Source organism: Hermetia illucens, chromosome 3, assembly GCF_905115235.1.
Source record: "Hermetia illucens chromosome 3, iHerIll2.2.curated.20191125, whole genome shotgun sequence".
Lineage (NCBI taxonomy): Eukaryota > Metazoa > Arthropoda > Insecta > Diptera > Stratiomyidae > Hermetia > Hermetia illucens.
The window spans coordinates 118750249-118777154 of record NC_051851.1 but is presented as its reverse complement, the minus strand read 5'-3'; the positions used below and the strand labels follow the sequence as shown (position 1 = coordinate 118777154).

The following is a 26906-nucleotide window of genomic DNA, read 5'->3' as shown; positions in this document are numbered from 1 at the left end:
ATGTAATGACCCTAGATAGTTCCAGTGAGAAGAGTTAAAGTCTCACATTGTGGCTTTCGATGCTTACCACACCTTTAGAAAAAATTAATAGACAGGCTGTAAAGCCTTTTGTTTGACACAAAACCTTAAAAATGGCCCTACGAGTTGGGGCTTAGAAGTACACTCAAAGTATTTCACGCGCTATCGAAAACAAATAATGATTGGATGGAATGTACGCACACTCCTTGGCAATGGTATTGAGGATCCCCAGAATGATCGTTTTCTCCAACTCAAGAGAGAATTCCAACGACATAACGTTGATATTCTGGGTTCAAGCGAAGTAAGATCTATCTATCTATCTATCTATGGAATCCTTGCGACAATATACTTTTGTACACTAGTAAACCGAATGGTAGCAGACGCGAACCCAGTGTCAGGCAGTTACTAACGGCTACCGTAAGGCGTGATCTCTTGACCTGGGGGCCGGTTTCTGATAAGATTCAGACTACAAGATGCCGGTACAAGTTAAGGAGTATCACAATCGTAAACTCCTATATACCAACGGAGACTTGATGCTTTCTATGAACAATTAAACGCAGTTCAGGAGAGGCTTCCTCCTTCCTTCTGGGGAATTGTTATTGCGCTGAACAGGGAAGGGGAGATTCCGTAGAAAGCAATGATTTCAGAAGTGTATCACAAATCGCTAAGGAAGTTGGAGGTGGTCGTAAACATTTCGATGGTCCTGTGGCGGACGTTTACAGTCAACTTCTCATCTACGATAACGAGCAGCGGAAGAGGTGGAAGGAGCACTTCCTTATGGTTCTTAACCATATAACATCTACTGAAATTCCGCCTATTATGGATGAAATGGCTAATCACCGTAACGAGAAGCACTGTTCTTCCAAACAGAAGAGAAATCATCTCGGCCATTAATGCACCCCAACAGAGGGAAGTCGCTGGGCTGAATGATCTCATAGCAAAGATATTGAACGTTGCATCTGCGTTTTTTGCAGATCTGCTACTTCCGCTCGTAAGAAATCTTGGGACCTTCCCTATGGAGTGGAATGATCGTCTAGATGCCAAAGAAGGGCACTTGCCTTGAGTGCGATAATTGGAGGGGTATCGGCATGTTCCTTGCCGTCTAGAAGATAATAAGCCAAATAACCCTGGGATCCTCCTGCATTGACTGCTTGCACTTCCTACAAATCATTTTGGAGTAGTGTTCGAAGTTTAGATCTTTGCTTCACCTGCTCTTCAGCGATTTCGAGAAAGCTTTCGATGGCATGAGCAGGGAGTGTATTTGGTGTACGCTTCACAGGCGGATCATTTCGGAGTAACTAACTGCTATTATCATAGAAATACCTATATGATTTTGCAAAATCCTACGTGCTGCAGCGAAAATGTCAGAAGATTTTGAGGTTCAAAGCGGCGTCATTCAGGGTTGTTCCTTGGCACCGATATTATTTCTTCTGGTCATCGGTGACATTCTTCATGACCATACCGTCTTTCATTAAACACCTCGACTATGCTGATAACGCTGTCTACTATCTCACCGGATCATGAACCTTGCCCCGGTGGTTCAAGATTTGGAAAGAGTCAAGCAGATTTGGACAAAAAAAACAAGATTCTCAGTCTGGTGTGTCATCCTACTCTCCCTATCTCTATAAGTAGGCAAAGCATTGTTGGATGTTTAGGGCAACGAGAAACTTAATTCAAAGGAGATCCCTAAACTTCCTGAAATATGGGGAACTAGAGCTGGAGGCCACTTTAGCGCAGGAAAGGACTGTTAAACAGATGTCTGATCTAGAAGAATGACCCTTTGTTTTAACTGAAGCTTAAATTATTGAGCCGTATGAATTAATTAAAACCAAGCACAACATGCAGCAAGTAATTAGCAATAAGGTGAGAGCACGAGAGGAGGGGAAGAAATCGAAGGAAATCCCTAAAACGTCTCTTTCGCCGGTAAGCCAGCAAGCACAGGGGACACTAAATGGTATGTCAGTAAATGCGCCGAGAAAAAAAGGGTGCGAGAAAATACAAAAAGACATGCCGCCAAGGAGCCCAATTACAGTTTTCATGCTACAAATTCCTAAGACCATGACTGCTGTCAGGAGAGCAAAGAGGCAGAGTTCAGCCGGCTCAGATCTTCAGAGCCAGCCCGTAGCATTCACAGAACTCTCCCACCCTGCAGCTAGAGATGTCTCTGAGGTCCTCAAAGAATGGTTGACCGTAGCCTGGCTCTAGCTAGAGCTGGGAAATCGCAAAGGAAGTGCCTGAGGTTTTTGCCCTATTCTTCGTAGCTTCGGTAAATTGCAAATTGTAGGGCATATCAAGTCTGGTGGCATGGTCCTTTATAGGCCAGTGTCAGAAGCGGAGCCCCGCCGCTATCAGCCTAGACTGTTCAGCGCGTTTTTGCGCTGGCCCACCAGCCTGGAGGATATCGTCTTTGAGTTATGTTACGCCTGGGGTTTGGATAATGCCCCAGCCATCGACGGGCTTCTAGTAAGTCTAATACTTCCACTTGGAATACACTGGTGAATCCTGGCAGACGGTATGACTCGGATACATTGTTGGTATTCGAGAAAATTCCCACAGACCATCTTTGATCGTGGTGTGAACCACACCCTTACGTAACTTGTTAACACTCTACTCTGCTCTGGTTGAAAAATAGACAACGCTATACTAGTAGTTCTTTCGGAATGCCCAAATTTCTTGAGGAACTTCGTCTAGTACCTTGTCTGTCCAGCAATTGCATTCACATAGTTTGACAGCGCTGCACGCTACAACATATTTAATGTGAAGGGCTTGGGGGAGGAGGCGCAGAAGTACATGGAGAGCATCACCTGGGCAGGAGAGTAGACCCGTTTCAGCGGCAGCAGAGCACCCTCAGCCGTCCCTCTATTCATAGCTCTGGTCAAATGGCTACCTCCGAGATCCGATTGGATTCTTTTGATTGTTAGCAGGGATATTATCCAATGCGTAATATGCCCCTCCAATCCAATACTGGTCAAGGCTTTCTAGATAGCGTTGGTGCTTACGTTGCTGGATGCTACCTCTAAATCTGTAGTGACCGCTCCAGTGTGCCAATTACCATGTGAAGAGCGGTTCCTACCGATTTGCCTATGAGGAAGGCGTGCTGGGACTTAGAGAGGCGTTCTCTCCATAAACGTCCATAAGATGGTCCAAGACGCGCTCTAAGGTCAACACGAAGAAGGCGAGGCTGATTCGTCGAAAGTCCTTCGAGGACTCGTGTCCATCTCCAAGACTTTAGTATGCATACAGCTCTGGTAAATCTCGCCTAGCCACGGCACAACCCTTTCTTGCTGCCGGAAAGCTATTCAACGGTAATTCCCAATTTGATATTTTGCACGGCTTGGGTGGGTTCATATCCTCCAAACAGGGCCCTGACTTGCAATCCTCCTTGCTGGCAGGGAATTGCGTCGAATCCAACTGCTTCAGAGTTTCACCAACAGATTCAGTCCAGGAACTTTTCGACTTTTTAAGAACGGATGGTCTTTGATAGCATTTTACTGAGCCTCGAAGATTCGCTGGTGCTTGGTTCTGTTCTGACAATAGCCCGATCAGGACCGTCTCTTGGCAGTCTTGATCACCGAATTGTACTCCTTCAGGCAGCCCTTATATGGCTATCAATGTTTGTAGTGCAGCAGATGGTGAAAGTCTCCCTAGTCAGCTTCCTCAAGCTGGACAGATCTTCATTCCATCATGATGACAGGGTCTTCTTGCTATTAAACAGAGCCTGAGACTTCAAAGGCGGTTTAGAATGCCTTTTCCAGAGTCCCGACCTTTGGCTCTAGTTCGTCTGTTGTGTCAATTGTACCAATTTGCGCACCGGAGAGTTTGTTCTCGATAATTTGATCAAACTTCCTCCAGTCGATTCTCCTGGTATCTCTGAAAGGGTTGGAAACCTCCGCGGTGAGATCTAGACTGAAAAGTATCCAGAAAGATCTCTGGTCAGACACTCTCCAGTTCTCCATCCTAAGAATCCTGTTGTCGGTTAGTAAGGTGATATCAAGGACCGTCAATCGTCACAGTTCTCCGAGTTGGGAAAATGAAAGGTTAGTGTACTGGTCCTGCTACACACCGATAGATTTGTATTAATTTTTAAATCAAAGAATGACTTACCTTTTTCGTTGATTTCCGAGCTGCTTCAAACCGTACGCCTTGCATTGGCGTCGCAGCCTATCAACTGGTTGGCCTTTTCTACTACGATGGTGATCGTCAAATGTTGCAGTTCTTCTGGCAGAAATTATCCATCGTGAGCCATGCAAGGCGCGAAAATATACATCTCCTCCTCGCGAGGATACAAAGCACAAGTCTGTCTGGTCTGCACCTCCGGCGCTAGCAGAATTGCCATCGTGACTCGTCCACTGGCTGTCGCTGCTTACCTGTTTGCAGAGCTTGCTCAGCTTCCGAGCGCTTGCACACTCTGTTCCGCTTGTGTTTTTGTTCGACCTTGAGATCGAGTGCGTTTGAGAGCGATGGGTTTCACCTTCTCCTCGTCTGCTATGCGTTTCCCGCTATATGCTTCAACAATCGCATGGTATTCAATCAGGTCCTTTTCATCCCCCTCGTCGATAGTACCACCCTTCGCAATCTTGCTCAGAATATGCAGTCTTCTGGTGCAGGCTCTTGACAGGCAATGGACCTCCGCTTCTTAGCCAGTTTCCGGTGACCGACATTCTTGTCAGTCCTTTCTTTTAAGGGCCTTCTTCAACGACGGTTATTGGTTAGGAGTACTATGGCTGGTATTCGCTACATGCAGCTCGACCGGAGTAGATTCCAAGCAGGAAACTACTAGTCCGTCTGTCAGTTTGCTCTGGAAGATTCCTGGGGTTGGTTTCAGCACAGCGATGCTAGGGTTGCCACCGACGGCTACTGTTTCCTATCTGGATGCCAGTAGCTCGTCCTCCGATGATGCGGCTGGCATCACCACCTCTTCTTCTTCTGTTGTTGGCTTTTTATTTTTTCTTTATTTGAGTCCACGTCTTGGCTCCCCGAAATGAATTTCCACCCCGGCTAGCCCGGGTAAGGTATTTGAAACTGAAGGTTCACTGGAGTTCCCATCTTGTCTCTTTCTTTCGCCAAAGAACCCGTTCTTTCCGTTAGAATGCATATTGCCACATCTGGAGGTGCAGCAACATTCATGTCCTCATTCTCAAAGAACTTTGCCTTCTTTCGCCGTCGCCTGGGCGTGTTGTCAGATTAACGATGTTTAACGTACCGTTAGCTTCCCTTTCTTCCAATTTTCCTTGTAGAGAGAGAGGAGAACGTCAAAAGTTAATCTGTATTCCCGCTTTTTAATGACTGAAGTTTCTTTCTTCTGTCAAATTTCAGTTTCCCCAGTGAGTGTAGGAGCTACTGCATACAGTACGCCATACGCATTAAGGGCAGGCTTCCAATTGAATTGGGCGGACAATGAGTCGATGAGGCCACATAATCGTGGGTAGGTTAGAGTCTTCGACTTCTTACCACTTGCGGTATCCAAATTAGTGTAGTGGTGCTGCTTCAAGCTGTCCCATTACATCAAGGTGATGTCCAAGGGGAAAGTTTGGGCTTTTTCTTACAATTTTTTTTTACCATGATGACTTTGATGGGTCTCAGTCGGATAAATAGTGGTGTTGGTTCACAATTGCTCAAAACAATGAGCACCACCCTGATGGGAAGAATCTTTAACATTAAAACAACTGAAACGCGTTCACAAATGATCAAGTTTTATTTCTTTATGAACTATTATAAATACACACAACTTTTACATGAAATTGCGCTTCACGTCGCTTCACTTTATTATCGCACATTGTCCATAAATACAATCTTAAAAACTATATATCGAACATTTTGTAATACAATACATACTTCCTTTACAATATATATCACGATCAGTTATTAATACTATATGCGTTCGTTATAAATGGTTCCGCCTAAACGTTTCTTATTAAAATTTTGTAAAATCCTTTGTTCAACTTCGACAATAGAAAGGCTGTAAGCTGGTTTTAGTTCTCAAGTTGCCATTTGCGGAGGAAACGTAGAAAAATATACTACTGAGATTCGTCAGGGGGTTGATTTGTTCCATTAGAATGAGATGAGAGAGCAAAGAGTTTGGAAGGATCTGGATTCTTTGACAAATGGTATGAGGCAGAATTCTGAGAGGTTAGATTTCGTTGGTAGGCGTAGTTAAATGATGCATAGTTAAATTCGTTTGCAGACTACTTTCGTTGGATTTATTGTTTTAAATGAATAAATAAACTGAGAAAAAACAAAGACCGCCTGCCCTTAATAAAGGAGAGATCCAGATCCCTTGAGCATATACATATGTATGACACATTGCACTATAACAATAAATACGAGCTATACAAAATATTTAAATAAGTTAAAAACTTAGCTACAGTAGAAGAAAACTGCCAGCATTTCATGGTGGCTTCTTCTTATCCTTTGGACTAGATAATACTGCCTTAGCTCCGCCACTTTGAAGTACTGTGTAGAACTGTGACGAAGCGGAGTTTTCGTGAGAATCCTCTTCCATCGCGACACTACTATCGGCGGCCGATGGTATTGTAGGGAGAAACCGAACCCCCAGCCTTGGTGGTGACGAGTCCTCTTCTTCCTGTACGGCCTGTTGTCGGACTAGTCGAGGCTTAGAGCCAGACGAATTGGATTTACAGGTACCTACTGAATGTAATTTGGTTTCTAGAGAGGATCGAAGGCAAAGGGCACAAAAAAAGCAGAAGAAAGCGAAAGCGATTAGTAAGCCACGCCACCGAATGTTTGGGAAAAAAAGTTTAATATTTGTCCGTAAGGTGATGTTTACACGATGATAGTGGATGAATGATCTACTTAGCCTATTGTGGTGAAAATTGCCATTAAGGAAGAACTTCACTTTGCCAAATGCCAGAGACAAAGTTAAATCACTTCCCTATGGTAACCGATGATGATGATGACATGATGATTCATGAAAAACAACCAAACTTATTAACTGAATAGTAAAATAAAAAATCAACCTTAGAGCTTCCTTTGATGCAATTAATTACCAACACCAAGTTCAAATAATTACACTTACCTATGATAGATGGTAGCGGAGTTGTACTGCCTGCGCTAGATCGTGACAGTCTGAAAGTCGAAGTACTGGCCGTAGTGGCCGAGGCCGACGAATCGTTCCTTGAACTAGACAAATTGGAATCCTGGGAAGTCTTGCGTGTAATAAGCCAAGCGGAATGACGTCTCCTTGAATCCATCAACCGCATTGGTATGGCACAATTATGAGGTGGTGGGGGTCCATTACGCCACGAACTTGATCGCGAGGAGCAGAAATTTTCGCTTGAGATAGAACTTGCTCTTGAATTTTTCTTATTTCTGCGCAACTCCGCAAACTGATAAGTGTAAAGGTCGGTTCGCTGTGCTCGCCTCTTTTGTTTAGATTTATCTTTATTGCATAGCAATCTATTCCATGTCCTCGTCCATAAACTGTCCCTCTCTGGCTGAGGACGTGCTTGGCGCGGCATATCATGCTGAAGCATCTTAACACAACGGCATCCTGGGGGCGCGGGAATCAGAGGTGGTAGCTCTCTTCGAGGGCGTTCACAACGGCCAATAGTTCGCGAGACTCTGGATTCTTCAATTGCTTTGCAAATCATCACACAGTCTTTTTTGAATTGCTTCGTCATGATTGCATATAGAAACGGGTTACAGCAGGAGTTCAACGGGAGAACAAATACCGTGAAAATCTTTGCTTGCTCTAAGGATACAAGCTGGACGCCAAAAGTGGCTGTCAGCGCAAAGAATGCAATTGGCGACCAGCAGAGAAAGTCAGTGAAAACCAATAATGCCATACGTTTTGCAATTCGCGAATCATTCGTATTCCATGCTTGTGAGCCTCGTATCGCCCAGTACATTTTCAAGTAACAACCCATCAAAGTTAAAAAAGCGCAGCCGTTTATGAACATTAGAGCTACCACGTATATTAGGCTTCCAATGCCTGTCGTGGTTTCGAATGGCAAACAAACTGCAAATTTCCGATAGTCGGAAATACCGAAGAGAGGCAAAGTCGCCATAGTTATCGCGAAAATCCACCCGAAAAGCATTATATACGAAGCCTGCCGCAGAGATAGCCGCTTGTTGAGATGAATAGCATGAGTGATGGCATAGTTTCGCTCCAGGGTGATAACAGCCAAGGTGTATACAGACAGCTCGGAGGATAATACTGCTAGAAAGCCAGCCAATTGACACACCACGCTCATCTGCCACGGGATAGCATACATTCTAAATTCTCCCAAGGTGGAAGCATCCACTATGGCCAACAATCCTAGGTAGACGCCCATGAAAAAATCCGCTGCTGCCAGGTTGCATACTAGAAATCTGGGCACGTCCATTTTCGATCGTGAGAAAATTAAAACAAAAACGACTGTTCCGTTTCCGAGCATGGCCAGGAGAAATACAACCCAAACTCCACATCGTAATGTCCACCAGTCAAAAAGGTCTCGACACGGTAAGAACGGCCCTGGAAGTGGCAAACACTGGATTGAACCTGGCGTTACTTCAGATCCCAGCGGTTTTATTGTGTTCATGTTGTCTTCCTCGAAGTACTCCTCCACATATGCTGGTAAATTGCCAGGATAAATGAAATCTTGTCCGAAGGAGTCCCATAGCTCGTTGATTTGTGGCCCAAACTTCTTGCTGATGTTATCTGAAATAATAATATTGTTTTCAATTTTAGGGCGGGCTTTTTGAAAACAAGTGTCTTACGTAGTTGAGGCCAAATATCTGTCAGGCTGTTGTTCCATAAACTCATGTCAAACTCGGAATCCGACGGAAAAAGGACAGCTTCCTGGAACAGCTGTGGTGTTTTCGAGGTTTGACTCGCAGCAACTAACGGAAGGAATGGACAGCAATGATATGCATAAGATAGGACTAGAGTCTGAATTCTTGGAAACACTTCCGGCGAAGGAAACTCCCTCAGTTTTGGGTTATTAAATGTTTTCAGGTGAAGTAAGCGATTCAGTCCATTGGTTGGCAAGTTGGGAAAAATGTTATTTCCTAAATTTCTAAAAGTAAATAAAAAAAGTAGTTTTTGTTACATGAAATGAATATTTGAATATGATTATATAGGCATATAAGGTTCCAAACTTAGAAAGTGAGCAAGGCATTTTCAAGTAAAGAAGCATTTCGTGGTGTCATTTTTGTATTAGTGGCCACCTGAGTTGTTTGGTGATGAGTTTCATGACGTTTAAAAGCCAAGTTGTAGCATTGATAGCGTGTTTGTAGCAACGAAGAAATGACTGTCCACAAAAGACCCTGCGCCTTATTCGTCGTATTCGAGGGGAATATAGTTAAGAAGAGAGTTGAGGCTCATTGTAAGATAATGCACTATTTCACCGATAACCGCTCGTGGCTAATTCTTTGCCCAAAAGTGGCAATATAACCATCAGCCCCCGACGATAAGTATTCACTTCCATCAGCGCGGCGAGAATGGATTCGATTTTGAAGTAGGTATTATCCAGCATGCTAAATACCTGAAAGACATCCTGGACAGTGCACAAACTAACACTGGGGGTCTGCGCCGCGATTAGTGGGAATTATATTAAATGCATTGCTAGAACTGGGAAGTCAACCCAGATAATTGTTCTTAGGAAGAGATACTTATGAGAAGAACACTAAAGAAAGGGAACACAGAATGATAGAATTCCGATTTTCCAAAACAAAATAGAACTCTCAGACGAGGTTTAAAAACCACATCAACTAAAAACTGGAATTAGTGCAATCAAGTCGGGAAACCGGCACTTCAGGCATGAAAGGTTTTATGTATTTCCAATAAAAAAATATTTGAGTGGACATTTGTGCCAATTTTACCTAGTTCGTAATGTATTTGCATATATGATGTCAGACTGTTCACTTTAATGTGATAGGGTAACGACAACTTTGACCTATTATAACTATGGTAGCAACAGCGCCATTTCCACCAAACTTGATAGGACCATTATCTATACTATAGCCCATGTCGCTGGAGTTTCATCATTCTAGGATGATTCAATTACTAGAAAAATATAGTAATGGGCTACTATTAGTCCGGATAGCTCAGCGATTAAAAAGCGGAAGGACATGGTTCAACTCTTACTGGTGGCTCTGGGATTTGTACAGTGGCTGGATCTCGGATACCAGTCGACTCAACTAAGAATGGGTCAAATCAGGGTAATAATCGCGAACGAGCCCAATGCCGACCACATTGCCTCCTACAGGGTACCGTAATCCTGCAGTGTATCGTTACTTTAACACCCATCAAGGATTATTTTTGTTATAGTATTATTGACTTTATTTGAGAAGATATCGGTATAAAGTGTATTTCGGAGCCCAACCACCGTGGCAACTTTTCGATTTTTTTCAGATTTTTGACTTCTGTAGTTTTTCTGAATGGGCCCGCGAAAGAAATAATCACTCTACAGCCCCCACACTCCCCCTCCCTTACTATTGTCAATCCTAGTACCGGTCTTAGAAAGTACCAATTAGCGCCTTTCATTTGATACCCCACAAGACTGTATTCAGTAAAAATCCTCGTTATTGCATGTATGCCCCCCCCCTAAAATCCAAGATAGAACGAAGTTACTCAGTGTACGTAGTGGCGTTCACAGGTTCCCACCAAATTTAATACTGATAAGAATAACTGCTTCCGATGGACAGACAGACAGTAAACAGATTTTAGTAAGGCTTGGCTTTACACAGAGACTTATATAGACCTACCCTATATGGTGTTTCATCAGACTTCAGAAGTGAATCCATCAAAAGAGGACTGATGAAAAACAGATCGACTGATGTGTTAGTATAACCAAGACAACAACAAGTCGGGAAACCGGAAGCTCAGCGCTTCAGGTATGAAAGGTTTTGTGTATTTCCTTTATAAAGAGATTTGAGTGTGCATTTGTCTCATTAGCATGTAGCACGTAAAATATGCATATATTATGTGAAAATTTCCACTTTCAAGCAATATTTACATTCTAAGTCTTGAATTTGCAGATTAGCGACAGTTTTGACCTAGTATAACTTTGTCAGTAATAGTGTGATTTTCACCAAATTTGGCAGGATCATGCTCTATGCTATAGCCTACATTGCTGCTGTTGTGATTCTAGAGTGAACTTAAGGGGGTTTTCCTGTCAATTACTAAAAATTCTAGTGATGTACTATTATTAACTTTATTTCAACAGGTATCGGTATGGAGGGTATTTTGGAGCCTAGGCACCATATAGTGGCAGCCTCCTGACTTTTTTCAGATTTTTCGGTTGGGTAGTTTCTGAGAATGGGTTCGTTAAAAAAATGACCACTTTCAACCCCCCGCACTCCCCACCTTTTCAGCAAATGTCAAAACTAAGACCGGCTTCGAAAAGTACTAACCGAGGCCTTTAATTTGATACACCACATGACTATATTTGATGAAAAAAAAATGTACACCCCCCTTTTGCATGTATGGGGACCCCCCCTTAAATTCGACGTAAAAGGATGTAACTCACTATATGTGTGAGCGTTCACAGTTCCCACCTTTCTACCAAATTTGATGCCAATCGCTATAACCGTCTCCGAGAAAACGAACAGACAGACAGACAGACAGTAAACCGATTTTAATAAGGTTTTGTGTTTACACACAATGGCAACTGCATTCCACTCAACCAATCATCAGTTTAACCGGACTGACCAATTTTATTTAAAAAGTTATCAGTTATTCCCTTAAAAGTACTCTGGATGATCAGTTTGCCATAATTTTGTTATTCTGACCGACGCCAGACTGATCGTGTGAGGTCATACAGGGTGCGGCAGCATAACTTCCTGTTTTCAAAACTCAATAAAAACTATTGTATGCATCGGAAAATATTTATTTATTTTTTATAATGTAGGTACATGTCTAAAGTTTTTATTTACATTTTTTTGAAGATCAAATCTGTTAGGTGACGTCCCCCATTCTCCATACATTGCGCAAAACCGATTTCTGGCGTTTGTCATGACTCTTGTTAGCATAGCAGGTGTTATGTTGGCAATTTCTTCTTGGATGTTGGTCTTCAAATCTTGTAGGGTTCTTGGACGGTTCACATAAACACGGGATTTCAAAAAATCCCATAGAAAAAAATCACAAGGGAACAGATCGGGAGAGCGTGCCGGCCATTCCAAATCGCCTCTAATTGAGATAAGGCGCTCTGGAAAGTGTTCCCTCAAAACAGCCATCGATACTCTTGAAGTGTGTGCTGTTGCACCGTCTTGTTGGAACCAAGTGTCCCCAAATCCAAATTTTCTAGCCGTGGGAAAAAAATTCTGTAGCATGTTTACATACCGGTCCGAATTTACTGTCACTGTAACCTCATTTTCCACAAAAAATCAGGGACCAATAATTCCAACTGAGGAAATTGCACACCACACTGTGACTTTGGGTGAATGCAAAGGCTTTTGATGGAATTCTCGAGGGTTGGTGTCAGCCCAGTAGCGCATGTTTTGTTTGTTAACCGATCCACACAAATGAAAATGGGCTTCATCACTAAAAAAACAATAGCACCCTCGGGAACGACATCAAGAAGAAGCTCACACACGTTCATCCGAGAATTGAAGTCACGTTCTGAAAGTTCCTACACTATCGCCATCTTATAGGGATGAAAATGCAGATCATCACGAAGAATTCTTCTCACAGAACGATCGGATAGTCCAAGGGCAGATGCGTGTTTGCGCGCAGAACGCCGTGGCAATCGCAACATTGACGCTCTCACTGCTTCAATGTTCTCAGGTGATCTAACGGGCCGAGGGACTCCAGTTCTTCCTTTTGTCGCACTTGCAGTTTGTCTGAATGTAGTGACCCATGTAACAATTGATTTGCGGTCTGGGACGGGAGCCAACGGGGCTAAATTAAAGCGATTCCGAAATGCACGCTGTGTTGCAATAACCGAACATCCGCTTGAAAAGTAAACCTCAACGGCAAAGGCACGGTCGCCACTATTCCAACGCATGATGGCGACTGAACACGGAACAAAACTTTACAGTATCCCCTCTTGAACGAGACCACTAGCGCTCCGCTATGACATCAACTAACTGAGTGGCGCGCATTTTAAAAAAGGAAGTTATGCGGTAGAATGACCGGAAAGCAATGGATGCTTTTCCTATTTTTATATTTCAGCAACTGTTAAAGTTTCCAGTGACATTCAATTGTCAAAATATTCAGAAAGTTTAGCCGTTTCATGATAAATAAAATATGATCGAAATTCCAGACCAGTTGTGAAAACGCAACGTAAATTTCGTCGTGCGGCCAGCACTCATTATGGCTTCATTGTGCAGGGAACTATGTAACTTGATACTCCTCGATTATTTTCTTTGGGCATACGTCAAGTCCTTTCCCTACGATAACAAGCCAACTGCTTTTGACGAGCTCGAGGCTGTTGCTAAAAGATTTATAAAAGAAAAGGAATATATAATCGGCACCGGTAAGAAATAAGGGCAATTACATCCCTCGTTAATAACTTGGAAAGGAAAAGAAGAATAGGGGTCACACATTCTGCGGCTTCGTCAAAACTGATAAAAACGATGAAAAGGCTAAACATCGACATGGTGCTATCGAGTAGGATTCATCAACTCAAAAATACACTGGGATCCCCCAAGGACCGCAGATTAAAACATGAATTCAGTGGGATGTACAAAGTGTCATGTCCAGACTGTGACAAGTAATACATAGGACAAACTAAAAAATTGGTTACGGTACGCTGGTGCGAGCACGAGGGAGAAGCGGAAACGGCCAGGAGAAAGGAAAAGAAGAGCACAACGCTGAAATCAGTGATAGCACGGCACATGATTGAAGAGAGACATGGGACATGGGAAGTCATCAAGAAATGTGGGAATAGGAGGAAGTTGGAAGCGCAAGAGAGCTTGATGTTCCTTTTGTTTGGTTTCACACAAAAACTTAAAATGGTCGTCAGACGGCTGCAGGTTCGGTGGAAGTACGAACATAATAATCTTCACCAACAGGCGGAGTCTTATCAGCAGAAAATGGAAACACCATATCAAGGCGGTTTGTAAAGAGCTCGGCTTCTTGTTCTTTCTTAAACTTAGTCGAATTAACGAAAAGTTATTGATTTGGCGAACTCGAGAATAATTTTTCACCTTTGAAATACGATGAAAGGAAATTTATTGTCCATCAGGGTAAGGGTATTGAAAGACGAGCTATTCGGCGAAGTTCTGACATTTATTCTCGTTATTATATCCACTAACGAGCATGACAATTAGACCATATTTTTGATCCGCATAAACCTTAAGGTACATATTTTGAGAATGATGGTGTCCTAAGTCCGCATCAACTTATTGATGGACCGCACCAAATGGGGAGCAACTTACTCCCTCTTTCCTGGTCCACGGACCCCTCGCTTAGGGCTTGCACCCAAACTTCGCTGGTCGCTGAATCGCTTGGAAGGAAGTTTGGAAAACTAACCTTTGGTGTCATCAAGGTGCGGCTGTCATGACAGTTAGTTGACAGTTCACGTTAACCGTGCTTCTGGAGCAATTAGTTTTTCATTACAATCTATTCAATTGATCAAGGCGGGTTTGGAAGCTATGGTACATTTTCTTTAAGTGGCATGTCTCAATAAATTACAGAACACCGTCGCCGAATTCCGAATTCGTCAACAAACCGCGCAGGCACATTATTTCAATTATAAATTAAAAAAAAAATTAGAAGAGAGGCTTCGATAGTACCGTCACGTAAATCCCGCTAACGAGAATTCACTTGCCAAGATTGGTGTGAACTTCGAACTTGGATGGGAAATAACCAAAACGCTGGCCGAAACAACAGTGGCTTGATACGCTTGATGGTGATTTGAAAACGTCCAGGCCTTTGACAGAGCAAAGTGGCGCAATCGATTAAAACAAGTCAACCCCGCTTCTGAACGGGACAAAAACTGAAGAAAAAGATTGCAACCGCGAGTGACAGGTCGCGCTAGTTATCCGCTCACTCGCTCGTTTCAGTTGTTCCTTGGGGTTAATGAAATGCCAAGTGTGCCGTGTGATTTACGTAGACCATTTACAATTGTCGTAACAGAACCTTGAGCTTGTAAAATTTCGCGGAAAAACGAGTTCCATACGTACATATGCATATATGTCGTCACCTTATTGTGATTAGCTGTTGAAGTTACATTACTTTAAGGAACAACGTCGTTAAAACCTTCCAAGGTTGTCTTACACTACGGTCATTACGTGGCATTTCATTATGCGTATCGTAGCCTCTGTTGGAGATAGAATTACAAACTTCATTGACACGTACGATTTCAAGACAATGTCCTCATCAAGAGGAAGTCATCGATAGAGAAAATGATAGTTAATTCATCTTTCATTGCAAATCGTGCTATTATGTTTCATCAGGTCGCAATCTTTACAAGAACTTAAAAATGCGGAAAGTTTGGAGAAGTTTATTTTGTTCATGTATTTAGTACTCATAAATTTCCTCCACAAGTGAATTCTGACATAATAATATGGCAGAGTCTGAAACCCCCGTACACTACACCTTGGCTTATAAAAATATTAGAATGAAATAAATTAATTGCTTGGACATGAAGTAGAAACAAAAATAAAGCTATTAAAATTGTTCATGCTCTTATGGGACCAAAATGCAGCATTACCTCCAAAGAGGTGAATACTGCAACGTTGGGTAAGAAACCAAATCACGACATATACCCTCTTCTTTCTTATTGAATGAGCCGAACTCCAACACCACCATCTGCTAGGCAGCAGAACAGAAGGAGGTAAAGGAGCTGATAGGCCGAGAACTTTCCTGAGTATAGGTGTTCTTGACTGGGATGTTATGTTGGAACTGTCGATCATAAGATCAGTGAATAGGACGGACCGCCCACGGAATCTTAATCTAAAGCGTAGAAGATGTGCAATATTTTTTCAAATAAATTTTAAGCATTGTCAAGTGATACCAATTAGATTTCAAATTAATACGAAATTTAAACTTCCAGCATGCTTACCCATAGCATGCGAAGGGAAGTGCTCAGCGTCTGCATGGTAACTTCAAAAGACCTTCAAGCTATCCTCTTTAACGAGTTTATGATAGTGACATAACAACAGTTAAGCTAATCATAAAGACCTAATAGTGAGGTAAGTAGATTCATCGTTGCTCCACTTCTTTCCTCTACGAAGAGTATGATGTTCCGCAGTAGAAAATATCATAAGAGCAATCCAAAATGCCAAAAGTAAAGGAATGAAAATGATAGCACGATGGCATATTAAAGTCTATCATATTTGCTTGGGGTTTTGACAACAGCACGAGGGTATCTAAGCTATCAGAGTATCGAAATATCGAACCGCAGTTCCTCACCTTAGACAATGAACATATTTTCTTCAATGTAGTCAGGCAATAGACCATCGTCACATGGCAATTCTCGTCAGTGAATGTGAAGTTAATGATTAAAAAAACGCTTAAAAGGTACTCAGGTTGAAGCCGCCCTTGCCCGCGGTAACTTGAAACCCTTTTGGTCCCACATTCGCAATTTTCATAATCGCACTCAATCATAATCTCTCAATCTATCAGTTTTACTGACTCTACTGTCAACTTCCCATAACAATCCTGCGACCTTCTCTGCATTTACTTCTCTTCTGTGTTTTCTCCCTCGATCATTCCACCCTCTAGGCCTCTTCAAACTGCAGACTGCTCCGAATCTCTGGTCATTCCTCTCCTTACGCCTTTCTTGGTTGAATTCTTCATTGGTAATCTTAACCCCAATGTCGGACCTGTCCCCCGATGGGCTTCCTAACTTCTTCCTTCTTAACTGTAGAAAACGCATTTCCCTTCTCCTGTGTATAATCTACAACAAAAGTCTAGAAGAATGCTACTTTCCCTATCTCTGAAAAGAGGCCCTTATCATCCCTATCCTCAATAGCAGAGACCCTTGTCTTGCTATGAACTACCGCCTCATCTCTCTTCTCACCTCTTGCTCCAAAATCCTGGAACGAGTGGTTGATCGCGCACTTCGGTCACTTCATTGTCAGAGAGCAGCATGGTTCTGTGAAACATAGATCTACGGCTTCAAATCTTCTGATCTTTACGGTAGTAGATGCATGCTTTTTACACTGACTTCTTCAAACCTTTGATACCGTTGACTATAATATTCTCCTCTCTAAACTCTCATTACTCTATTTCCCTCGCTCAATTATCTCCTGGCTTTCTCCTATCTCTCATACCGTTCCTGCAAAGTCTCTTTTTTTCAAGATGAGTAATCTTGCTCCGTTTCTCCTTCTTTTGGTGTTTCCCAAGGCTCTATACTTGTTCCCCTATTCTTCTTGTTTTTAATCGATGACCTCGCCTCCATCCTGACTTGCCCGTGTTTGCTTTACGCAGACTACTTTAAATTATTTGCCTCTGTTTTGTCTCCGCTGGACTGTGCTCTCTTGCAGTCCAACCTTGATAATTTGGTCCGTTCGTGTTCGGTCAACAAGCTTACACTGAATGCCAGCAAATGTCACTGGATGTGTTATTCTCTTAAACCCTTCCCAACATCGTTTTCCTATTCGCTTACTGAACAATCCCTTTCAGTACTGACTCCCCTCCTGGGTGTAATATTCGACAACAAACTCTGTTTCAATTCCCACTACGTTGACGTCATCAATAGAACTACCAAAATGTTTGGTTTACCTCAATTCAGCCCTCCTTAACACTCTTCAAGTCCCTTGTCAGAAGCATCCTTGAATATTGCTGTGCAGTCTGGCCCCTCTTCCGCATCCGTGACTATCGCGCTTTTAAAGTTGTACAACGCAAATTCACCTGGACCCTGTTTCACAAAAAGAACCTTCCACGGGTTGACTATCCGTCACGACTCTACACCCTCAATCTCCCTTCCCTGCAGCAACGCCGAATTTTCTTTGATATGTGATCTGATGGACTGCTCTGCCGGCGCGGATATTACTTTCCGCACCGCTTCTCACAACGCATGTAGTGCGGACATTTTTGAAGTACCCTTCGCGGAGCTCGAGATTTACTTTCACTCCCCGATCACGATGCTATGCCGGTCCTACAACGCCCTACAGCTTGGGTTCTTTGACTCTTTCTTTAGTTTTAGGCGTAAGGTAATCCATTTACTTGCTTCTCCCTTTGAGGACAATAAGTAATAAGGATTTTTTTTTCTATATATTCTCTCCATTAAATAAATAAATAAATAAACTAGAAAAGCCTTCGAAAAGTTATCTACTTAGCACGCTAAAGAAGGATGAACCACCATAATAGAACTCGAATTCGTCAAAATGACCAAGACGACAAGGGCAAATTCTACTCAAGTTCTGAAGTCTCACTTAGCTGCCGGCTCATGTAATACAAGGCACTGACCTGTCTTGGAGAGAATTAGTACGAACAAGTTCTTCATCCTTATAAGGATTTTGACTGGATTCCGAAAGCAACAAACAGTTGCAGCGGACCGACAAAAAAAATTCCCAAGTCAAGCAAATGTGTATAATAATCCCTTACTGAAATGAAGTACGCCCAAGTGGTAGAGGTAAGAATTGATCTTTTTAGTGTATGCTACTCTTTTGAGCAAATGAAGTGATATGGGAGGATGGCTACACAATTTGTGGTAATAAAGCTTGCTAGGCGGCATACGCTTATTTCCTGAATTGCTTATTAGCAAAGCAAAACAGTTGCACTTAGGCGCTTGTTAATCTTGATTTTTGCCTTCGCCCACAACTTGTCTCTTTTTTTCGGCCAGGTCACGTGGAATATTATTTTAAGTTAAGATGCCAACTCTAAAATCAACGCCTTGCTGTTCTCCATTTCACTTTAAAATTACATTTTTTTCTGTAGAAAGAAGTATTTGTTTGTTGAAAATGTACTTACAAGTCCTCTAATTGAGTGAATACTGTAAAAGCATTATCATGGATGAAATTGATCCGGTTCCCCTCCAAATCCCTGAATGAAGAAAAGTTGTTTATTGCTTCACTTTACTTATAGCAGACCACATCGGTGTTACTTACAGTACTTGGAGTTTCGGAATTCCCACGAACGCGTCATATGGAATGGTTTCAATCAAATTATACGACACAAGCAAATCGTGAAGCTGCCCTAATCCTTGGAACGGCTTTCCATGTAGCGAGTCAATTCGATTGTTCGAAAGATCTCTAGACAATAGGGGAACACTATAACTCTTGTCCTTGTTTATTTGGCAAACATCCTGAAAAGCATAAAATAAATACTTACAACAACCTTAGCTCCCGGCATGCATGCAGATCCGGAATCCTTTTCAGTCGATTTGTTTTGAGCTCCCTGAAATGAGTAAAACGTAAGTAATTGTCTCCTAATAAATGCTACTACATATAACGCAGCTCCTTCTTCTATGTAAACTAGATATTTTGTATTTCGAAATAGCATTTCTGGACGCAATTGCAATTATTTGCATTACAGTTCCCTCTGATGATTTCGTAAGTGAAATTGAAAACAAACGTAAAATAAAATGCGTCGTACTTACAAACTTCTCAATCTCGATGAATGCCGGCATAAACTCTCCGGGACATCCTCAATGCCAGCTCGATCCAAACGGATTACTTCCAAGGACATGCAACCATCCAATGTCGGGAACTCCTTAAGATTTCTAACATCTGAGAGGGTTCTTGAATAGAATAATGAGCAACTGCTCGAATTCTTGTTCTTTCCCGGTATTTTAGGGAATTGAAAATTTGAATAAAATATACCTACAGTTTGCGAAGACGCGTCATGTTCATCAGAGCATCCTGTTTGATACCTCCTGCTGCCAGCGGATTACCACGTAGTTCCAAAGAGACTAGATTTCGCGGCAGATCGGAGTAAGAGATGGTTTTGATGCGGTTATTAGAGGCGGAGCTGAAAGTAGTGAAATATTTTTTTTAGTAAGGTGGAAATTAGCAATGAAGGAGTCTAATTGATTTACCGAATTCAAAAGTATTTACTGGAAGGCAGAAAACTTAATTGAATTTTTCGGGGACTCCATTGGGAGGTGGAAAACTAATTTAAGATTTCTCTAGTTTGCGGGACTACACTAATGAAATAAATGTGTTTTGAGACAAAAATGTCAAGTATCAAGTGAGAGTATCATATTCTGATACAAAGCCAATGAGATAGATACAGCATTTTCATTATAAATAAAAGGTATAACAATTCAAAAGTATTACACGTCCAATAGCTGACTTAATAATTTCATATAGTTCTGAACCTAATATTTCCTAATGTTATCCTCATTTTTTTTCCTCCAAAATTTTGTAATTATTTATCATTTTCCGGGCTTAAATAAACAATTCTATTGATATAAATGTGACGATCTTATCCATATGTCAACAACTGAAAATGGAGCGGGGAGGTATGCCTTTGACTTATCTATTTTCTACACTCTCCACTTGACTAAACTGACTGAGCAGCAATTTCTTAATGGCTGTCAGAAACTTGTTTTTGTAAGCCATGGTCGACTCTTTCCAGACTGCTCAAAATTGCGTGCGTTCGTTACGCAAATTGCTCGCTCCATCCTACCCGGGTGCCACAAGACGTGTGCTCCTGTTCCTGGCTGCGCTTTCTTCTGGGAAGAAAGACTTTAGTTGGGCCAGGGAGTCTCTTCACTGTGTTCAAATGTTTTTCTTGTCCTTGAGCAGACGCAACAATCTGGTGGCCCGACTTAATTTTGAGTACACGGTCAATGTGAAGTGTCGGTTCTTTCGGCATACCGGAACAATAAATTATTATCGGAATCGTTACAACTCCCAGTAGAAAATTCTTTGCCGATCCGCACGTATGGCTATAAGTATGTAGACATAAGTCTAGGATTTGACAAGCGTTTTCCTGGCGCTTCATTATATCCGATATCAGCACTTCCATCTTAGGCGCAGAATTCCTGCGCTTCTATGGGTTGCTAGTTGCTCTGCACAACAGATCTCACACCTTCTCTTAAGTCATCAGGAAGAATCTCAACCTACACGCCAAAAACTCTTTCCATTGCTTTTCAAGACTTACGGCCCACGTATTCGTGCACTTCTTCAAAAATACCAGAACATCACTACTGAGTGTGGCCTTTCTGAGTCCATTAAGAAATGATGTTCAGTACCATATAAACACCACGAATCCCGTATTTGGAAAGAGTTTGAGGAATTTTTGGAGCAGCTGTTAATCTTCGCCACTTCACAGAGTCCCTAAGCCCGATACCCCATTTCACTCATCAACGATCTTGTGCACGCTACTGCGAACTGTCGCATTTTCACTTTTGCTTCTTTAATTTGGATGATGTTCTGGTCGCGTCTTCCTCTGACTTCCAGCATTTAGAGCACACCGAGGGCATTTGTCAACATCTCCTTACGGCTGGTCTAGTACGTAAAGAGATGCAAATTCTTACAATCGCAGGTAGGATTCCTCGGCTATCTGATTACCTCTGAAGGCATCCAACCAGACCTAGTTAAAGTGCAAGAGACTTCGAGCTTCCTGATTTCGAAAATGTAATAGTTAGGAATCTGAGAAGGTTCTTGGGCATGTTAACTTCCACCGTCCTGTCCTGCCGAAAATCGCCCTTCATCAATTGATCCTTATCGCTTATTTGCCTGGGCCGAAGACGAAGACTCCCGCCTGACCTCACAGTCTCCAGAGACTATCCAGGCATTTGAGACAATCAAGCAACAGCTGTGGAAACTACACTTCTGGCATTTGCTCAGAAAGATGCGCCCCTAGCTGCATTCATCGATGTTTTAGACACTGACAAAGTTGCCGCCCTTCACTAAAAAGTGAACGAAATCTGGCTACCATTGAGCTCCTTTTCCAGGCAGCTGAAACCCGCTTAAAGGAACTGCAGTACTTACGTCCGCGAGATGTTAACCGCATAACTCTAAGTGCTTCTCGTATTCCCTTGAAAGCAGGCCGTTCACAGTATTCACGGACCATAAGCCACTTTTGCTTCGAAACAGAAGTCCGACAAAGTGTTCATTCGCCCAATTTGGTATTTGAGCTTTCGCAAGCAGGACGTTTCCGACATTCAACACGTGTCTGGAAAGGATAGCGTAGTTGCTGATGCTTTATCACGTGTTGTAGAGATCAAAGCGACTGGTAACCGCGGAGGCGCAGCAGAAACAGTAGCTCGTCTGAGTCTCAGGATCAATTCCAAATATACATTCAAGGAGTTTCCTACTTTCGGTACAACTTCCAGTATCTACTGCGACACCTCGGAGAATGAACCAAGGCCATATATTCAGGCCGACTTCTCTAAGGAAGTACATATTTCACGCCATTCGCGATTTAGCATACCCAGGCATCTGGATAACAAATCGGGTAAGCACCACAAAATATTTCTGGTCGTCCATGAACAAAAAAATGAATTCTTGGGTCAAACAGTGCATTGAATGGCAGAAATAAAAGCCTGCAAAACATGTGAGGAAAGAGGTAGGCGTGGTCTTTTTCCCCAATAAATGTTTCCACACAACCGCGTACCACCAGCAGTTTATTGTGTTACTTGAAAGATGGCATTGCGTGCGTTCGTCACGCAAGTTGCCCGCTCCGTCACAATGTCTTATAGCTAATATAGAACAAGGTGTCTTTTTAGCTGGCGAACTGGAAGGCTGGGATAACATTAGTGATAACAAAGTGATGGCCGGGCATGGTTATGGCAGTCTGCTCCAAAATTTCAACGGTAATTGAAAAGTTGAAAATGTACTAGGAAGGAGGGGATTTTGATTCTTTCTGAGAAAGTATCTGATCTGTATCCATCTAAAGGTCATAATGAGGCGTTAATCACAGAATAGGTTATAAGGGAGGGCAGGAACGTAACAATGGATAAAGAGCATTTTTACTAGGATAATAGTTGCAATTTGCCGAGCCCGGTGGACTTTATGTTTTTATGTGATGCCATTCTTTTGGGTTTGTCGAAGTTAATTTGTCGTATAGAGATTGTGAGTCCGGTTCACTTGAGAGGATGTGGAAAAAATCTATTGATATTGGTTGAATGCATATGTATGCCATGGTGAGGATTAAGATCAAATAATCGCTGGATTGGCTTCGGCTTCGAAACCTCCTGATCAAGCATGGAGTAAACTTTTAAGAAACGATAATGGAAGACCTTTGGCTTTTGGGGGGAGATATGTAGTATGGTAAAGTTTTATGACGATTGGCACTCATATCAAGTGGTGGAGAAATATTTTTAAGCTCCCTGTATATTTTCAATTAAGCTGAATGTTGTACATACAATGTTGGAGCTGGTTTATATGCAGGTAAAAAATCCTTTCTCAGATAGAAGTATCAAGAGGAGAACCTCAGCTTACTGGAGGGGGTACTGCTGAAAAATCTACTCTTAAATAATGTCTACCGGAAGATTTCTGGTAATGAATATCTTGGAGGCTATCGTTTGGAAAGGAGGTAAGATTTCGGAAATATGGAATACGTATTGACACTGATTAGTGCCATACTTTCTGAAGAACTTCTATTTTTGGGATCGACAGTATCATTCAAGGCTGATTCTATGCGAGTAGTTTATAGTTCAGTCTGTTTTTCGGCGTTTATAATTTCAGATGTCGTCAACGGCAACCGATGACGGATAGTATGAATTGATGTGAGAGATATAGTCAGCTAACAGTGGAACGGACAGCTTCTGTTGTTTATGTATGAATCCACAAAAGATGTATTTCTTGAATTTAAGTCATTTAATAATACAAAGAAAGCTATGTTCCCTCCCACCATGTACGTTTCCCCAAATCTCTAAGACCCATTTCTATTATGCACTTTTTAGAATTTTTTCTTTTTCGCAATCTAATCTTTTTATATATTATTATTGGGATCTTGAATTATGATACACAATTTTTAATTAACGAATTTGATGATCGTTTGTATCTGTTTTTCTTTGCAGTAAAAGTAAATTCCTTTAAAAGCATATGGACAACTAATGGGAAGCCACTTGTAGCAATCTAGGACTAAAAAATCAAAAGTTTTCTTATTCTGCATCGTCCAACCACTAATTTCACCTTAATAAACATTAAAATGACGGAGTTTTAAACAAAAACTTGAACACTCGGGTCTATTTTTCATTGAAAAGCCAGAATAACTGGAAATTATGAACGAAAATACATAATCGTGGTTCGGACCTGAACTACTGATGTATAAAATAATGTGTAAACATTGCAGTCCGACCTGTTCAACAGCATCTTAGTTTTGTTTGAAACAAAACCTTATTAAAATCTGTCCTTCTGTCTGTCTATCTGTCACACCCGATTTATTCGGAAACAGTTGACCGATTTTCACGGAAATTGGTAAGAGTGTGTGATTTGCTGTTCCCTTTGTATACAGCAAGCGGCATCATTTTGTGTTAAGTTTAGGGGGCGGTCCCCATACATGTGAATGGAGGTTGCAAATTTTTTTTTTTATAAAATGTAGCTACGTGGGGCACGAAATGAAAGGTCTCAATTAGTACTTTCCAGAACTGGTTCAATATTTGATATTGGGTGAAATATAGGGGATTGAGAGCTCAAAATATGACTCAGCAAAAGAGAAAAAGTGAAACAGGTCTCGTTCTCAGAACCTAACCAACCGAAAAATCTGAAAAAAAATCACAGTGGTGCATCTCTACGAAATCTAGGCCTCAAAGTGCATTCGGTTCCGATATCTGCATAAATAAAGTTAATAATAGTATATTTCCACATTTTAGAAATTTACCCGGCAACCCCCTTTATGTTCATCTCAGAAGTACAAAATTTGGCATGGAATGGAATAAGGGATAACATAATGCACAATTTGGCCAAGTTTGAAAAAAATCCAACTATTATTAACAAAGTTATAGGGATGAAACTTTGCGCAAGCTTCCGGTATTCCAACTTGGTTTTTATAATAACTGGTCTGGTATGTCTTCGAGAAAAATGGGTTTAAAGTTTGCATTTTGCAGATACGTCAATATTGCGCGTATTCTTCTATTTGCTATAACTCAGTAAATATTTAGAATTGCGGCCTAAAATTTCTGCAGTATATTCGCAAAAATTCTGCTTTATACTGATGAAAGGGGTAAACTGCTCCCGAAATATATACTTACACTTAAAACTAAAAAATGTAGTTTGGAGGAAGCTACCCCTTGTCCATCAATTTTAGACTAAACTGAAAATAGGAGACAAAAATCTAATATTCTGCTTTAATTTCTCGAAACCGTCACATAAGAGAACCCCTTAAATATTTCTAGTCTTAACACAGCAATTTTCTAATATTATGAAATGTTGTTTTACTTTCGCATAGGATTCTTCATGTTCCATATTATTAAATGCATATTCATCGTTTGTTCCTGGCTAGGGCTAATGGGAAGTTCAAGGTCAGGTTAAACTAAAGGAAGCTTAGTGATGCCTGGACCAGGCGAGGAAGGTGGACCGGTGAACAGTTGGACTAAGGGAGTGTATTTAGAGCTGTTTACTCATGCCGAACAATAAAGAACAATTTTAACTAAATTACGGGCGCAGCAAATGCGTGATTGACTTGCATGAAGCCCTATTAAGCGAAACTTAAATCGATGTCGCGAGTGTATGGAAAGTCTACTTGGCAGTCTGAAATTGGGACGGGGAGGCGATGTTCGTCAATGAAAAATTCTTTCACAAAGTTGTACATCCATGAGTGCAGCTGTGGAAATGGTTTGCATTCCGTGAGTACATTTAGCCTGATTGCAATTATAATAAAAACACTAGCGAAGAAGTAAAAGCAAGTCTTAATTATTTCAAATAGCCAGATGGCCGCTAAAGATATCGAATCGACACAAAAATTTGTTATGTGTGTTTAGCATATTTTACAAAAGTGAGCTTAGCCCAGGCATCGATTGCTGTTCCGTTGATGGTGATGATGGTACCCTTTACATCCCCCACAATTTGCTCTTTTCTATTTATTGAGATGATTTTCTAAACTTTTTCCTGGTCAGAATTAAATAGCACATATTTACCTTTCTGAAGATATTATCAATTTAACGTCTCTCCGTAGAACATATTCTTAGTATTTATGGTAGACAGACCTGTTAATAATTCCCAGCCACAAAAGCAGCAATATCTCTCTTATCGAGAACCTTCGTCCCAACTATTTCCTCTATCCTTGCTTGTAAGCCTTTAAAAGGTGTCAATGATTGGCCATCCACTACTTCGTAGATCATCTTATAATAAAAGAGCAACATGAATTTTCTGATCAACGGGCAGCAGTAACGAACCAACTGCTTAACATCCCTAACTTTGTATGTAGTTCGAGTCGCAAAATGAAGTACATACGAGGGTCAGCCAAATATTTGTTTTTTAATGGTTTCCTAAGTACGAAATAATTTCAGAATATGTTTTTCTACATAGTCTTCTTGAACTGAAAGACATTTTTCCCAGCGCTTTGGAAGTTGCCTGATTCCGTCGTCTTAGGAAATTGAAGGTTAAGTCGGTAACCAATTGCGAACGACTCATTGAGATTGAGATTTCAATGGACCTCTAAAAACTTTCTTCAAGCGTATAGGGGTGAACCCAGGGCCATCACAGCGACTATACGATTGAGAAAAGCATCTTCTTCTTCAGCAAACCGGTCCGATAACCTCTGGTAAATTCCTCCTTTTATCAGGAAAAAGTGGCTGTGGAACCTACCGTTATGAGATCTTTGAGAATCAACTATTATGATGGAATGTACATTCTCGTGGCTTAGTCCAACCGAAAAAGTAATATTGTCGACTGTGAGGCGCGTCAAGAACTATATACTAATCCGTTACACGACAGAAGTAGGAACCATCTGCCCACTTATTGCTCTAATATAGACTGAAGAGCAATAATATTGTTAGTGGGTGCGGAAGTGGACTCAGATGGAGTTCGTGGAAAAAAATTTAGATCTCTCCGAACCTTTAACAACGCTTCATAATTCCCGTTTTTTGACTAAACTCCGAATAATGTTCTGATTCTTCGATTTGGTACGAATCTCCCTACTTTTCAAAGTTCTGTTGAAA

General features: G+C 41.6%; 1 protein-coding gene across 4 annotated transcripts in view; it reads right to left on the bottom strand.

The window, feature by feature from the left end:
- Positions 1 to 5694: 5694 nt before the first annotated feature.
- The window catches only part of LOC119651235 (leucine-rich repeat-containing G-protein coupled receptor 5), a 232812-nt gene continuing 211600 nt past the window's right edge, over positions 5695 to 26906 (bottom strand). For 2 of the 4 annotated variants that reach the window (XM_038054710.1, XM_038054713.1), the window contains 8 exons: positions 19679 to 19822; positions 19452 to 19592; positions 19184 to 19249; positions 18961 to 19104; positions 18824 to 18895; positions 8737 to 9035; positions 7055 to 8677; positions 5695 to 6684 (listed from right to left, as the gene is read on the bottom strand). In XM_038054710.1, coding sequence (XP_037910638.1) covers positions 6407 to 6684; positions 7055 to 8677; positions 8737 to 9035; positions 18824 to 18895; positions 18961 to 19104; positions 19184 to 19249; positions 19452 to 19592; positions 19679 to 19822 — 2767 coding nt within the window. In that variant the 3' untranslated portion in view covers positions 5695 to 6406. The remainder of the gene's footprint in view (positions 6685 to 7054; positions 8678 to 8736; positions 9036 to 18823; positions 18896 to 18960; positions 19105 to 19183; positions 19250 to 19451; positions 19593 to 19678; positions 19823 to 26906) is intronic. The other 2 variants (XM_038054711.1, XM_038054712.1) reach the window with 2 other exon arrangements.